General features: G+C 56.5%; 1 protein-coding gene across 1 annotated transcript; it reads left to right on the top strand.

The window, feature by feature from the left end:
- Positions 1–609: 609 nt before the first annotated feature.
- Positions 610–2469, top strand: LOC137361277 (cdc42 effector protein 5-like). Its single transcript, XM_068026163.1, has 2 exons — positions 610–716; positions 1167–2469. The coding sequence occupies exon 2, from the start codon at positions 1826–1828 to the stop codon at positions 2450–2452; it is 627 nt and encodes a 208-aa protein (XP_067882264.1). The 5' UTR covers positions 610–716; positions 1167–1825; the 3' UTR covers positions 2453–2469.
- The last annotated feature ends 11773 nt before the right edge of the window (positions 2470–14242 follow it).

Here is a 14242-nt window from a genome sequence, read left to right as displayed (position 1 = left end):
CACTATCCCCCTCACGGTTCACAGCACTTTCAAGTGTTTCCGCAAATGTTGACGTTGTGCCCCGCGCACCCGGATCTAGGTCATTAATATTTGTCAAGGAAACGCAGGGGTCCCTGCGCCGAGCCCCAGGGAACCCCTACCGCACACCTTCCTCCAGTCCGAAAAGCAGCCGCTCACCGCTACTCTCCGTTTCCTGTTTATTCCGAGGGCTGTGACCGTGCTGACAAGCCTGTCATGCGACCCTTTGTCGAAAGCCTTTCGGACGTCCCTGTACACCGCCTGACTCTCATCAACCCTCTCTGCGAACACATCCACAAGAAACAACTCCAGCGAGTCAGGCAGCATTTGTCCAAGGGCACAAAATAACGCAAAGGCATTGCATGTTGTGTAACCAGTCGGGTGTGTGTGTGTGTGCGTGTGCGTGTGTGTGTGTGTGTGTGAGTGTTTGTGTGAGTGAGTGTGTGTGTGTGTGTGTGTGTGCGTGCCCTGTGTTTGTTTATGTGGTCTGGGTTCCTGCATTCCAGAATTAAAGGGCGTAAATCAGAGCAGAACAGGAAGTGTTGATGTTCCTGCCACGTCAAGGAGGAAGGACAGGGTTAACTTTTCCTGTGTGAAATCCATAAGGAAGTGAGAGAGAGAAAGAGAGAGAGAGAGAGAGAGAGCACCGAAAAATGTGGGAATTTCTGAAGCTGGAGAGGAATTGGCTGCTGTTGTGGGTGAGTGAGTTTGGGAGAGGGTGTGGAGTCGAGAGAGAGAGAGTGTAGTTAAACTTGTGAAGAAAAGTTTTGTAAAGTGGGTCAGAAGTTTAGTGAAAGTTTATTCTGCGACAGATTGAGGCCCTTTGGAAGAATCTGGGAATCGGTACATATGGGTTCTCCATGGTGTGCCTTTTTTTCACAATGCTGTCTCATCCCATCTCATGGGTTGGAAAAGGATTGAAGTGGGGAGGGGGAGAGAGAGAGAGAGAAAGCCAGCGTTGGGAATAGGAAATCTGGGAAAGAAGGGGTGGGGCGAGGAAACTATTTGAGGACAAACGTTGTGTCATTTGCATCTCATTCCGATTTCCAGTTTTAAGTCTCAGACATGTTAAAAGATTGCTGTGTGTGTGTGTGTGTGTGTGTGTGTGTGGGAATGTCTCTCTTTCTGAGTCTGTGTGTTACTTGCAGGTAAGCAGGATGTGACCCGGAGTCACACCCGGCCCTGTGGCGAGGGAGAGAGAGAGAAAGAGAGAGAGAGGAAGCGAAAGAGCGAGCAAGATCCCAGGCTCGGACAGAACTCCCGCCGGCAGGAAAACTTCGGGAAAAGTTTGGCCAAACTTTCGGAGACTCTGAAAGTGGAATTCTGGGGGGGTTACTGGGGGACTGGAATAGATGATCACTGCTCGCTGGAGACTATCGGCGAGGTGCCTTTTTTTGTGTGTCGACGGGGTCAGGGGTGGGCGGGCGGGCGGAAGAGGGTTAAAATTGTCACGTCTTGAACTGCCTCTCACGACCAGTTGTCTGACCATTGTAGAAGGGAGAAACCAGACGCACACAGAGCGGGAAGGACCCGTGTGCGGATACAGCAACTGCGGACAGAGCGGGATACTCGGACTGCGTTGAGATATAGCCAGTCCGAGCGGGGGAACTGTGCCTCGGAGAGGTTCGCCTGGCATCCTTTGCCTGTTCTACGCCAGCACGCCAGTTGAAACCTCCTCGTAATCATAAGGCCTGAAGGACACTGAGCAGTTTTTGTGAGATAGAGATATATACAAGGGGGATAAATTAAGACAGAGTTCTGTCTATTGTCCACGTTGCAGGCCAGAATCTCCGCGCACGCCCACAGGATGCCCATCTTGAAGCAGCTGGTGCCCAACGGGCCCCATGCCAAGCGCCGTTCGCGCCTGGATCTAACCCGCGAGATGATCAGTGCCCCACTGGGGGATTTCCGCCACACCATGCACGTGGGCAGAGGGGGCGACGCCTTTGGGGACACCTCCTTCCTCAGTAAGCACGGGCCCTCGAAGGCAGATGAGGGGGATGGGAGGGGCGTCGAGGGCTCTCAGGAGCAGGAGGGCCGGCTCCGCGCCCTGCCCGAGGAGCAGGTGGAGGCGGAAGAGGCCGGGCCGACCTCTGCAGACAGGCCGCCCCGGGAGGTCTCGCCCGTCGCCGAGGCCCCGCCTCCCCCGGAGGGTATGAGGCACGCCGAGTCGGTGCTCTCCTTCCATGTGGACCTGGGGCCGTCCATGCTGGGCGACGTCCTGGGCATCATGGAGACGGGACACCCGCCTGGGTTGGCCTCCCCGGGCTTGGCCCGGGACGTCCCTGGCCACTGGGCGGCTGAGGCCAGGACTGAGGCGGGGGAGGGGTCCAGGGCCAGGAGCCCCTCACTCCACCAGGAAGAAGACGATGAGGAGGACGGGGCCAGCTTCAGCTTTGAGGAGGACGAGGAGGATGATGAGATCCGTGTGTAGGATCCCCCTCCCTCCTCCATCCCACCTCCCCTCTCCCCATCGTCCCCATCCCCTTTCTCCCTCCCCCTCCCTCTTGACCCCTCCAACTCCTTCTCACTCCCCCCCATCACCCTCTCCCTCCCTCCTCCATCCCACCTCCCCTCTCCCCCTCGTCCCCATCCCCCTTCTCCCTCCCCCTCCCTTCACTCCCTCTCCCTCCCTCCTCCCTCCCCAACTAACTCTCTCCCCCTCCCTCTCCACACACCCCCTCCCCTTCTCTTCTCCACCCCTCCCCCTCTCTCCTCCACCCCTAACCCTCCGCTCTCCTCCCCCTCTCGCTCCCACTTTCCCCCTCCCCCAACCTCTCCCCCCTCACACCTCGCCCCTCTTTCCCACTCCTGCACCTAACCCCCTCTCCCTCCCCCTTCCCTCCTCCCTCCTCCCTCCCTTCCTCCCTCCCTCTCTTCCTCCCTCCCTCTCTTCCTCCCTCCATCCCTCCTCTCATCACCCCTCCCCTCCCCCCTCTCACCCTCTCCCTTCCTCCGGCCATCACTACACTATCATCTCTGGGATGTGGAGTCAACCCCTTTTTCCCCCGCCCCCGATCACCTCATTCCCATAGACTAGAATGGTTAAAGGCAGTCACCGCCTTTTAAAGGGGCGGCTACACTTTATTTATTTTTCTCCTATTTTGATACGTTCTCCAGAAGGACCACTGAGATCCGTAATCGAGGCAGAGCTGAATTTGGTTTCAGGCCCAAGCTCACTGCAACAGGACAGAGGGAGATTTACTCTGTATCTAACTCCGTGCTGTATCTGTCCTGGGAGTGTTTGATGGGGACAGTGTAGAGGGAGATTTACTCTGTATCTAACCCCCGTACTGTACCTGTCCTGGGAGTGTTTGAGGAGGACAGTGTAGAGGGAGATTTACTCTGTATCTAACCCCCGTACTGTACCTGACCTGGGAGTGTTTGATGGGGGACAGAGTAGAGGGAGATTTACTCTGTATCTAACCCCTGTATTGTACCTGTCCTGGGTGTGTTTGATGGGGGACAGTGTAGAGGGAGATTTACTCTGTATCTAACCCCTGTACTGTACCTGTCCTGGGAGTGTTTGATGGGGACAGTGGAGAGGGAGATTTACTCTGTATCTAACCCCCGTACTGTACCTGTCCTGGGAGTGTTTGATGGGGACAGTGTAGAGGGAGATTTACTCTGTATCTAACCCCCGTATTGTACCTGTCCTGGGTGTGTTTGATGGGGACAGTGGTTCCTGATCATTTTCTGATGCATTTGTATTTTTGATATACATTGACGGTTTTTGGACTGTGCCTTTTATAGATCTACGACAATCTTGTTTATAATTTTAACAGTGTATCTTGTACATTAAATTTCTGGGTTTTTTAAAAAAAAACTATTAATATATGGCTCAGCAATCTCTAAATCAGTGTTTGATTGGCACCAAAACTCCCGGTGTGATTGCAACCCAACTATTCAACACAGGAGGCATTGCAGAACTGTTACACAGGAACAGGAGGATCCCATTCAGCTCCGCACGAGCCTGTTACACAGGAACAGGAGGAGGCCCATTCAGCCCCCCTCGAGCCTGTTACACAGGAACAGGAGGATCCCATTCAGCTCCGCTCGAGCCTGTTACACAGGAACAGGAGGATCCCATTCAGCTCCGCTCGAGCCTGTTACACAGGAACAGGAGGATCCCATTCAGCTCCGCTCGAGCCTGTTACACAGGAACAGGAGGAGGCCCATTCAGCCCCCCTCGAGTCTGTTACACAGGAACAGGAGGATCCCATTCAGCTCCGCTCGAGCCTGTTACACAGGAACAGGAGGAGGCCCATTCAGCCCCCCTCGAGCCTGTTACACAGGAACAGGAGGAGGCCCATTCAGCCCCCCTCGAGCCTGTTACACAGGAACAGGAGGATCCCATTCAGCTCCGCTCGAGCCTGTTACACAGGAACAGGGGGAGGCCCATTCAGCCCCCCTCGAGCCTGTTACACAGGAACAGGAGGAGGCCCATTCAGCCCCCCTCGAGCCTGTTACACAGGAACAGGAGGATTCCATTCAGCCCCCCTCTCGAGTCTGTTACACAGGAACAGGAGGATCCCATTCAGCCCCCCTCGAGTCTGTTACACAGGAACAGGAGGATCCCATTCAGCCCCCCTTGAGTCTGTTACACAGGAAGAGCAGGAAGACCATTCAGCCCCCTTCGAGTCTGTTACACAGAAACAGGAGGATCCCATTCAGCCCCCCTCGAGTCTGTTACACAGGAACAGGAGGATCCCATTCAGCCCCCCTCGAGTCTGTTACACAGGAACAGGACGATCCCATTCAGCCCTACTCGAGTCTGTTACACAGGAACAGGACGATCCCATTCAGCCCCCCTCGAGCCTGATACACAGAAACAGGAGGATCCCATTCAGCCCCACTCGAGTCTGTTACACAGCAAGAGGAGGAGGCCCATTCAGCCCCCCTTGAGCCTGTTACATAGGAACAGGAGGATCCCATTCAGCCCCCCTTGAGCCTGTTACACAGGAACAGGAGGATCCAATTCAGCCCCCCTCGAGTCTGTTACACAGGAACAGGAGGAGGCCCATTCAGCCCCCCTCGAGTCTGTTACACAGGAACAGGAGGATCCCATTCAGCCCCCCTCGAGTCGGTTACACAGGAACAGGATGAGGCCCATTCAGCCCCACTCGAGTCTGTTACACAGGAAGAGGAGGATCCCATTCAGCCCCCCTCGAGTCGGTTACACAGGAACAGGATGAGGCCCATTCAGCCCCACTCGAGTCTGTTACACAGGAAGAGGAGGATCCCATTCAGCCCCCCTCGAGTCAGTTGCACAGGAAGAGGAGGAGGCCCATTAAGCCCCACTCGAGTCTGTTACACAGGAAGAGGAGGATCCCATTAAGCCCCACTCGAGTCTGTTACACAGGAACAGGAGGATCCCATTCAGCCCCCCTCGAGTCGGTTACACAGGAACAGGATGAGGCCCATTCAGCCCCACTCGAGTCTGTTACACAGGAAGAGGAGGATCCCATTCAGCCCCCCTCGAGTCGGTTACACAGGAACAGGAGGAGGCCCATTCAGCCCCACTCGAGTCTGTTACACAGGAAGAGGAGGATCCCATTCAGCCCCCCTCGAGTCAGTTGCACAGGAACAGGAGGAGGCCGATCACCGTGCTGAACAAAAATCTATCAATGTGATGTTTGAAATTTCGAATTGACCTCCTGCAGCAATGTCTTTCTGCGACAGAGAGTTCCAGATTTCCTGACAACACCACTGAACAGCCGGTCTCGAATGTTATATTCAGTACTGATTCTTCGACAGTGAGGCACTCCCTCAGTACTGACTCTTCGACAGTGCAGCACTCCCTCAGTACTGACTCTTCGACAGTGAGGCACTCCCTCAGTACTGACTCTTCGACAGTGCAGCACTCCCTCAGTACTGACTCTTCGACAGTGCAGCACTCCCTCAGTACTGACCCTTCGACAGTGAGGCACTCCCTCAGTACTGACTCTTCGACAGTGAGGCACTCCCTCAGTACTGACTCTTCGACAGTGCAGCACTCCCTCAGTACTGACCCTTCGACAGTGAGGCACTCCCTCAGTACTGACTCTTCGACAGTGAGGCACTCCCTCAGTACTGACCCTCCGACAGTGCAGCACTCCCTCAGTACTGACTCTTCGACAGTGAGGCACTCCCTCAGTACTGACTCTTCGACAGTGAGGCACTCCCTCAGTACTGACCCTCCGACAGTGCAGCACTCCTTCAGTACTGACTCTTCGACAGTGAGGCACTCCCTCAGTACTGACCCTCCGACAGTACAGCACTCCCTCAGTACTGACTCTACGACAGTGCAGCACTCCCTCAGTACTGACTCTTCGACAGTGCAGAACTTCCTCAGTACTGACTCTTCGACAGTGAGGCACTCCCTCAGTACTGACCCTCCGACAGTGCAGAACTCCCTCAGTACTGACCCTCCGACAGTGCAGCACTCCCTCAGTACTGACTCTTCGACAGTGAGGCACTCCCTCAGTACTGACCCTCCGACAGTGCAGCACTCCCTCAGTACTGACTCTTCCACAGTGCAGCACTACCTCAGTACTGACTCTTCGACAGTGAGGCACTCCCTCAGTACTGACTCTTCCACAGTGCAGCACTCCCTCAGTACTGACTCTTCGACAGTGAGGCACTCCCTCAGTACTGACCCTCCGACAGTGCAGCACTCCCTCAGTACTGACTCACCGACAGTGCAGCACTCCCTCAGTACTGACCCTCCGACAGTGCAGCACTCCCTCAGTACTGACTCTTCGACAGTGAGGCACTCCCTCAGTACTGACCCTCCGACAGTGCAGCACTCCCTCAGTACTGACCCTCCGACAGTGCAGCACTCCCTCAGTACTGACTCTTCGACAGTGCAGCACTTCCTCAGTACTGACCCTCCGACAGTGCAGCACTACCTCAGTACTGACCCTCCGACAGTGCAGCACTCCCTCAGTACTGACTCTTCGACAGTGCAGCACTTCCTCAGTACTGACCCTCCGATAGTGCAGCACTACCTCAGTACTGACCCTCCGACAGTGCAGCACTCCCTCAGTACTGACCCTCCGACAGTGCAGCACTCCCTCAGTACTGACCCTCCGACAGTGCAGCACTCCCTCAGTACTGACCCTCCGACAGTGCAGCACTCCCTCAGTACTGACCCTCCGACAGTGCAGCACTCCCTCAGTGCTGACTTTTCGACAGTGCAGCACTCCCTCAGTACTGACTCTCCGACAGTGCGGCACTCCCTCAGTACTGACCCTCCGACAGTGCAGCACTACCTCAGTACTGACTCTTCGACAGTGAGGCACTACCTCAGTACTGACCCTCCGACAGTGCAGCACTCCCTCAGTACTGACTCTTAGACAGTGCAGCACTACCTCAGTACTGACTCTTCGACAGTGCAGCACTACCTCAGTACTGACTCTTCGACAGTGCAGCACTCCCTCAGTACTGACTCTTCGACAGTGCAGCACTACCTCAGTACTGACTCTTCGACAGTGCAGCACTCCATCAGTACTGACTCTTCGACTGTGAGGCACTCCCTCAGTACTGACCCTCCGACAGTGCAGCACTCCCTCAGTACTGACCCTCCGACAGTGCAGCACTACCTCAGTACTGACTCTTCGACAGTGAGGCACTCCCTCAGTACTGACCCTCCGACAGTGCAGCACTCCCTCAGTACTGACTCTTCGACAGTGCAGCACTCCCTCAGTGCTGACCCTCCGACAGTGCAGCACTCCCTCAGTACTGACCCTCTGACAGTGCAGCACTACCTCAGTACTGACTCTTCGACAGTGAGGCACTCCCTCATTACTGACTCTCCGACAGTGCAGCACTCCCTCAGTACTGACTCTTCGACAGTGCGGCACTCCCTCAGTACTGACTCTCCGACAGTGCAGCAATCCCTCAGTACTGACTTTTCGAAAGTGCAGCACTCCCTCAGTACTGACTCTCCGACAGTGCGGCACTCCCTCAGTACTGACCCTCCGACAGTGCAGCACTACCTCAGTACTGACTCTTCGACAGTGAGGCACTACCTCAGTACTGACCCTCCGACAGTGCAGCACTCCCTCAGTACTGACTCTTAGACAGTGCAGCACTACCTCAGTACTGACTCTTCGACAGTGCAGCACTACCTCAGTACTGACTCTTCGTCAGTGCAGCACTCCCTCAGTACTGACTCTTCGACAGTGCAGCACTACCTCAGTACTGACTCTTCGACAGTGCAGCACTCCATCAGAACTGACTCTTCGACTGTGAGGCACTCCCTCAGTACTGACCCTCCGACAGTGCAGCACTCCCTCAGTACTGACCCTCCGACAGTGCAGCACTACCTCAGTACTGACTCTTCGACAGTGAGGCACTCCCTCAGTACTGACCCTCCGACAGTGCAGCACTCCCTCAGTACTGACTCTTCGACAGTGCAGCACTCCCTCAGTACTGACTCTTGGACAGTGAGGCACTCCCTCAGTACTGACCCTCCGACAGTGCAGCACTCCCTCAGTACTGACTCACCGACAGTGCAGCACTCCCTCAGTACTGACCCTCCGACAGTGCAGCACTACCTCAGTACTGACTCTTCGACAGTGAGGCACTACCTCAGTACTGACACTCCAACAGTGCAGCACTCCCTCAGTACTGACTCTTCGACAGTGCAGCACTACCTCAGTACTGACTCTTCGACAGTGCAGCACTACCTCAGTACAGACTCTTCAACAGTGAGGCACTCCCTCAGTACTGACCCGCCGACAGTGCAGCAATCCCTCAGTACTGACTCTCCGACAGTGCAGCAATCCCTCAATATTGACCCAACAACAGTGCGGCACTCCCTCAGTACTGACCCTCCGACAGTGCAGCACTCCCTCAGTACTGACCCTCCGACAGTGCAGCACTCCCTCAGTACTGACTCTTCGACAGTGCGGCACTCACTCAGTACTGACTCTCCGACAGTGCAGCACTCCCTCAGTACTGGCTCTTCGACAGTGAGGCACTCCCTCAGTACTGACTCTCCGACAGTGCAGCACTACCTCATTACTGACTCTCCGACAGTGCAGCACTCCCTCAGTACTGACCCTCCGACAGTGCAGCACTCCCTCAGTACTGACTCTTCGACAGTGCGGCACTCCCTCAGTACTGACCCTCGACCAGTGAAGCAATCCCTCAGTACTGACCCTCCGACAGTGCAGCACTCCCTCAGTACTGACCCCCTGAAAGTGCGGCGCACCCTCAATACTGACCCTCCGACAGTGCGGCACTCCCTCAGTACTGACCCTCCGACAGTGCAGCACTACCTCATTACTGACTCTTCGACAGTGAGGCACTAACTCAGTACTGACCCTCCAACAGTGCAGCACTCCCTCAGTACTGACTCTTCGACAGTGCAGCACTACCTCAGTGCTGACCCTCCGACAGTGCAGCACTCCCTCAGTACTGACCTTCCGACAGTGCACCGCTCCCTCAGTACTGACCCTCCGACAGTGCACCACTCCCTCAGTACTGACCCTCCGACAGTGCACCGCTCCCTCAGTACTGACCCTCCGATAGTGCGGCACTCCTTCAGTACTGACCCTCCGACAGTGTGGCGCTCCCTCAGTACTGACCCTCCGACAGTGCAGCACTCCCTCAGTACTGACTCTTCGACATTGCGGCACTCCCTCAGTACTGACTCTCCGACAGTGCAGCACTACCTCATTACTGACTCTCCGACAGTGCAGCAATCCCTCAGTACTGACTCTTCGACAGTGCGGCACTCCCTCAGTACTGACTCTCCGACAGTGCAGCACTCCCTCAGTACTCACTCTTCGACAGTGAGGCACTCCCTCAGTACTGACTCTCCGACAGTGCAGCACTGCCTCATTACTGACTCTCCCACAGTGCAGCACTCCCTCAGTACTGACCCTCCGACAGTGCAGCACTCCCTCACTACTGACCCTCCGACAGTGCAGCAATCCCTCAATATTGACCCAACAACAGTGCGGCACTCCCTCAGGACTGACCCTCCGACAGTGCAGCACTACCTCAGTACTGACTCTCCGACAGTGCAGCAATCCCTCAATATTGACCCACCGACAGTGCGGTATTCCCTCAGTACTGACCCTCCGACAGTGCGCCACTCCCTCAGTACTGACCCTCCGACAGTGCGGCGATCCCTCAGTACTGACCCTCCGACAGTGCACCGCTCCCTCAGTACTGACCCTTCGACAGTGCACCGCTCCCTCAGTACTGACCCTCCGACAGTGCAGCACTCCCTCAGTACTGACCCTCCGTCAGTGCAGCAATCCCTCAGCACTGACCCTCCGAATGTGCGGCGCTCCCTCTGTACTGACTCTCCGACAGAGCGGCACTCCCTCAGTACTGACCCTCCGACAGTGAGGTATTCCCTCAGTACTGACCCTCTGACAGTGCGTCACTCCCTCAGTACTGACCCTCCTACAGTGAAGCAATCCCTCAGTACTGACCCTCCGACAGTGCAGCACTCCCTCAGTACTGACCCCCTGAAAGTGCGGCGCTCCCTCAATACTGACCCTCCGACGTTGTGGGACTCCCTCAGTACTGACCTTCCGAAGGTGCAGCATTCCCTCAATCTTGACCCTCCGACAGTGCGGCACTCCCTCAGTACTGACCCTCCGACAGTACAGCACTACCTCAGTACTGACTCTTCAACAGTGAGACACTCATTCAGTACTGACCCTCCGACAGTGCAGCACTCCCTCAGTACTGACTCTTCGACTGTGAGGCACTTCCTCAGTACTGACCGTCCGACAGTGCAGCACTCCCTCAGTACTGACCCTCCGACAGTGCACCGCTCCCTCAGTACTGACCCTCCGACCGTGCACCGCTCCCTCAGTACTGACCCTCCGACAGTGCACCACTCCCTCAGTGCTGACCCTCCGACAGTGCGGCACTCCCTCAGTACTGACCCTCCGACAGTGTGGCGCTCCCTCAGTACTAACCCTCCGACAGTGCGATACTCCCTCAGTACTGACCCTCCGACAGTGCGGCACTCCCTCAGTACTGACCCTCCGACAGTGCAGCACTCCCTCAGTACTGACTCTTCGACAGTGCAGCAATCCCTCAATGTTGACCCAACAACAGTGCGGCACTCCCTCAGTACTGACCCTCCGACAGTGCAGCACTCCCTCAGTACTGACTCTTCGACAGTGCAGCAATCCCTCAATATTGACCCAACAACAGTGCGGCACTCCCTCAGTACTGACCCTCCGACAGTGCAGCACTCCCTCAGTACTGACCCTCCGACAGTGCAGCACTCCCTCAGTACTGACTCACCGACAGTGCAGCACTCCCTCAGTACTGACCCTCCAACAGTGCAGCACTCCCTCAGTACTGACTCTTCGACAGTGCGGCACTCCCTCAGTACTGACTCTCCGACAGTGCAGCACTCCCTCAGTACTGACTCTTCGACAGTGCAGCACTGCCTCATTACTGACTGTCCCACAGTGCAGCACTCCCTCAGTACTGACCCTCCGACAGTACAGCACTCCCTCACTACTGACCCTCCGACAGTGCAGCAATCCCTCAATATTGACCCAACAACTGTGCGGCACTCCCTCAGTACTGACCCTCCGACAGTGCAGCACTACCTCAGTACTGACTCTCCGACAGTGCTGCAATCCCTCAATATTGACCCACCGACAGTGCGGTATTCCCTCAGTACTGACCCTCCGACAGTGCGCCACTCCCTCAGTACTGACCCTCCGACAGTGCGGCGCTCCCTCAGTACTGACCCTCCGACAGTGCACTGCTCCTTCAGTGCTGACCCTCCGACAGTGCAGCACTCCCTCAGTACTGACCCTCCGACAGTGCAGCAGTCCCTCAGTACTGACCCTCCGACAGTGCAGCACTCCCTCAGTACTGACCCTCCGACAGTGCACTGCTCCTTCAGTGCTGACCCTCCGACAGTGCAGCACTCCCTCAGTACTGACCCTCCGACAGTGCACCGCTCCCTCAGTACTGACCCTCTGACAGTGCACCGCTCCCTCAGTACTGACCCTCCGACAGTGCACCGCTCCCTCAGTACTGACCCTCCGATAGTGCGGCACTCCTTCAGTACTGACCCTCCGACAGTGTGGCGCTCCCTCAGTACTGACCCTCCGACAGTGCGGCACTCCCTCAGTACTGACCCTCCGACAGTGCAGCACTCCCTCAGTACTGACTCTCCGACAGTGCAGCACTACCTCATTACTGACTCTCCGACAGTGCAGCAATCCCTCAATATTGACCCAACAACAGTGCGGCACTCCCTCAGTACTGACCCTCCGACAGTGCAGCACTACCTCAGTACTGACCCTCCGACAGTGCAGCAATCCCTCAATATTGACCCACCGACAGTGCGGTATTCCCTCAGTACTGACCGTCCGACAGTGCGGCACTCCCTCAGTACTGACCCTCCGACAGTGCGGCGCTCCCTCAGTACTAACCCTCCGACAGTGCGGTACTCCCTCAGTACTGACCCTCCGCCAGTGCAGCACTCTCTCATTACTGACCATCCGACAGTGCAGCAGTCCCTCAGTACTGACCCTCCGACAGTGCAGCACTCCCTCAGTACTGACCCTCCGCCAGTGCACTGCTCCTTCAGTACTGACCCTCCGACAGTGCACCGCTCCCTCAGTACTGACCCTCCGACAGTGCACCGCTCCCTCAGTACTGACCCTTCGACAGTGCACCGCTCCCTCAGTACTGACCCTCCGACAGTGCAGCACTCCCTCAGTACTGACCCTCCGTCAGTGCAGCAATCCCTCAGCACTGACCCTCCGAATGTGCGGCGCTCCCTCTGTACTGACTCTCCGACAGAGCGGCACTCCCTCAGTACTGACCCTCCGACAGTGAGGTATTCCCTCAGTACTGACCCTCTGACAGTGCGTCACTCCCTCAGTACTGACCCTCCTACAGTGAAGCAATCCCTCAGTACTGACCCTCCGACAGTGCAGCACTCCCTCAGTACTGACCCCCTGAAAGTGCGGCGGTCCCTCAATACTGACCCTCCGACGTTGTGGGACTCCCTCAGTACTGACCTTCCGAAGGTGCAGCATTCCCTCAATCTTGACCCTCCGACAGTGCGGCACTCCCTCAGTACTGACCCTCCGACAGTGCAGCACTCCCTCAGTACTGACTCTTCGACTGTGAGGCACTTCCTCAGTACTGACCGTCCGACAGTGCAGCACTCCCTCAGTACTGACCCTCCGACAGTGCAGCACTACCTCAGTACTGACTCTTCGACAGTGAGGCACTCCCTCAGTACTGACCCTCCGACAGTGCAGCACTCCCTCAGTACTGACTCTCCGACAGTGCAGCACTCCCTCAGTACTGACTCTTCGACAGTGCGGCACTCCCTCAGTACTGACTCTCCGACAGTGCAGCACTACCTCATTACTGACTCTCCGACAGTGCAGCAATCCCTCAATATTGACCCAACAACAGTGCGGCACTCCCTCAGTACTGACCCTCCGACAGTGCAGCACTACCTCAGTACTGACTCTCCGACAGTGCAGCAATCCCTCAATATTGACCCACCGACAGTGTGGTATTCCCTCAGTACTGACCCTCCGACAGTGCGGCACTCCCTCAGTACTGACCCTCCGACAGTGCGGCGCTCCCTCAGTACTAACCCTCCGACAGTGCGGTACTCCCTCAGTACTGAACCTCCGACAGTGCAGCACTCTCTCATTACTGACCATCCGACAGTGCAGCAGTCCCTCAGTACTGACCCTCCGACAGTGCAGCACTCCCTCAGTACTGACCCTCTGACAGTGCACTGCTCCTTCAGTGCTGACCCTCCGACAGTGCAGCACTCCCTCAGTACTGAACCTCCGAAAGTGCAGCACTCTCTCATTACTGACCATCCGACAGTGCAGCAGTCCCTCAGTACTGACCCTCCGACAGTGCAGCACTCCCTCAGTACTGACCCTCCGACAGTGCACTGCTCCTTCAGTGCTGACCCTCCGACAGTGCAGCACTCCCTCAGTACTAATCCTCCGACAGTGCACCGCTCCCTCAGTACTGACCCTCCGACAGTGCACCGCTCCCTCAGTACTGACCCTCCGACAGTGCACCACTCCCTCAGTGCTGACCCTCCGACAGTGCGGCACTCCCTCAGTACTGACCCTCCGACAGTGTGGCGCTCCCTCAGTACTAACCCTCCGACAGTGCGATACTCCCTCAGTACTGACCCTCCCGACAGTGCGGCACTCCCTCAGTACTGACCCTCCGACAGTGCAGCACTCCCTCAGTA

Source organism: Heterodontus francisci, unplaced genomic scaffold (assembly GCF_036365525.1).
Source record: "Heterodontus francisci isolate sHetFra1 unplaced genomic scaffold, sHetFra1.hap1 HAP1_SCAFFOLD_1042, whole genome shotgun sequence".
NCBI lineage: Eukaryota > Metazoa > Chordata > Chondrichthyes > Heterodontiformes > Heterodontidae > Heterodontus > Heterodontus francisci.
Note: the sequence above shows the minus strand (reverse complement) of the source record. Positions and strands in the feature narration are given on the sequence as shown.

Excerpts from the sequence above, each read along its gene's own strand:
- LOC137361277 (XM_068026163.1), top strand. The coding sequence starts at position 1,826 with ATGCCCATCTTGAAGCAGCTGGTGCCCAACGGGCCCCATGCCAAGCGC.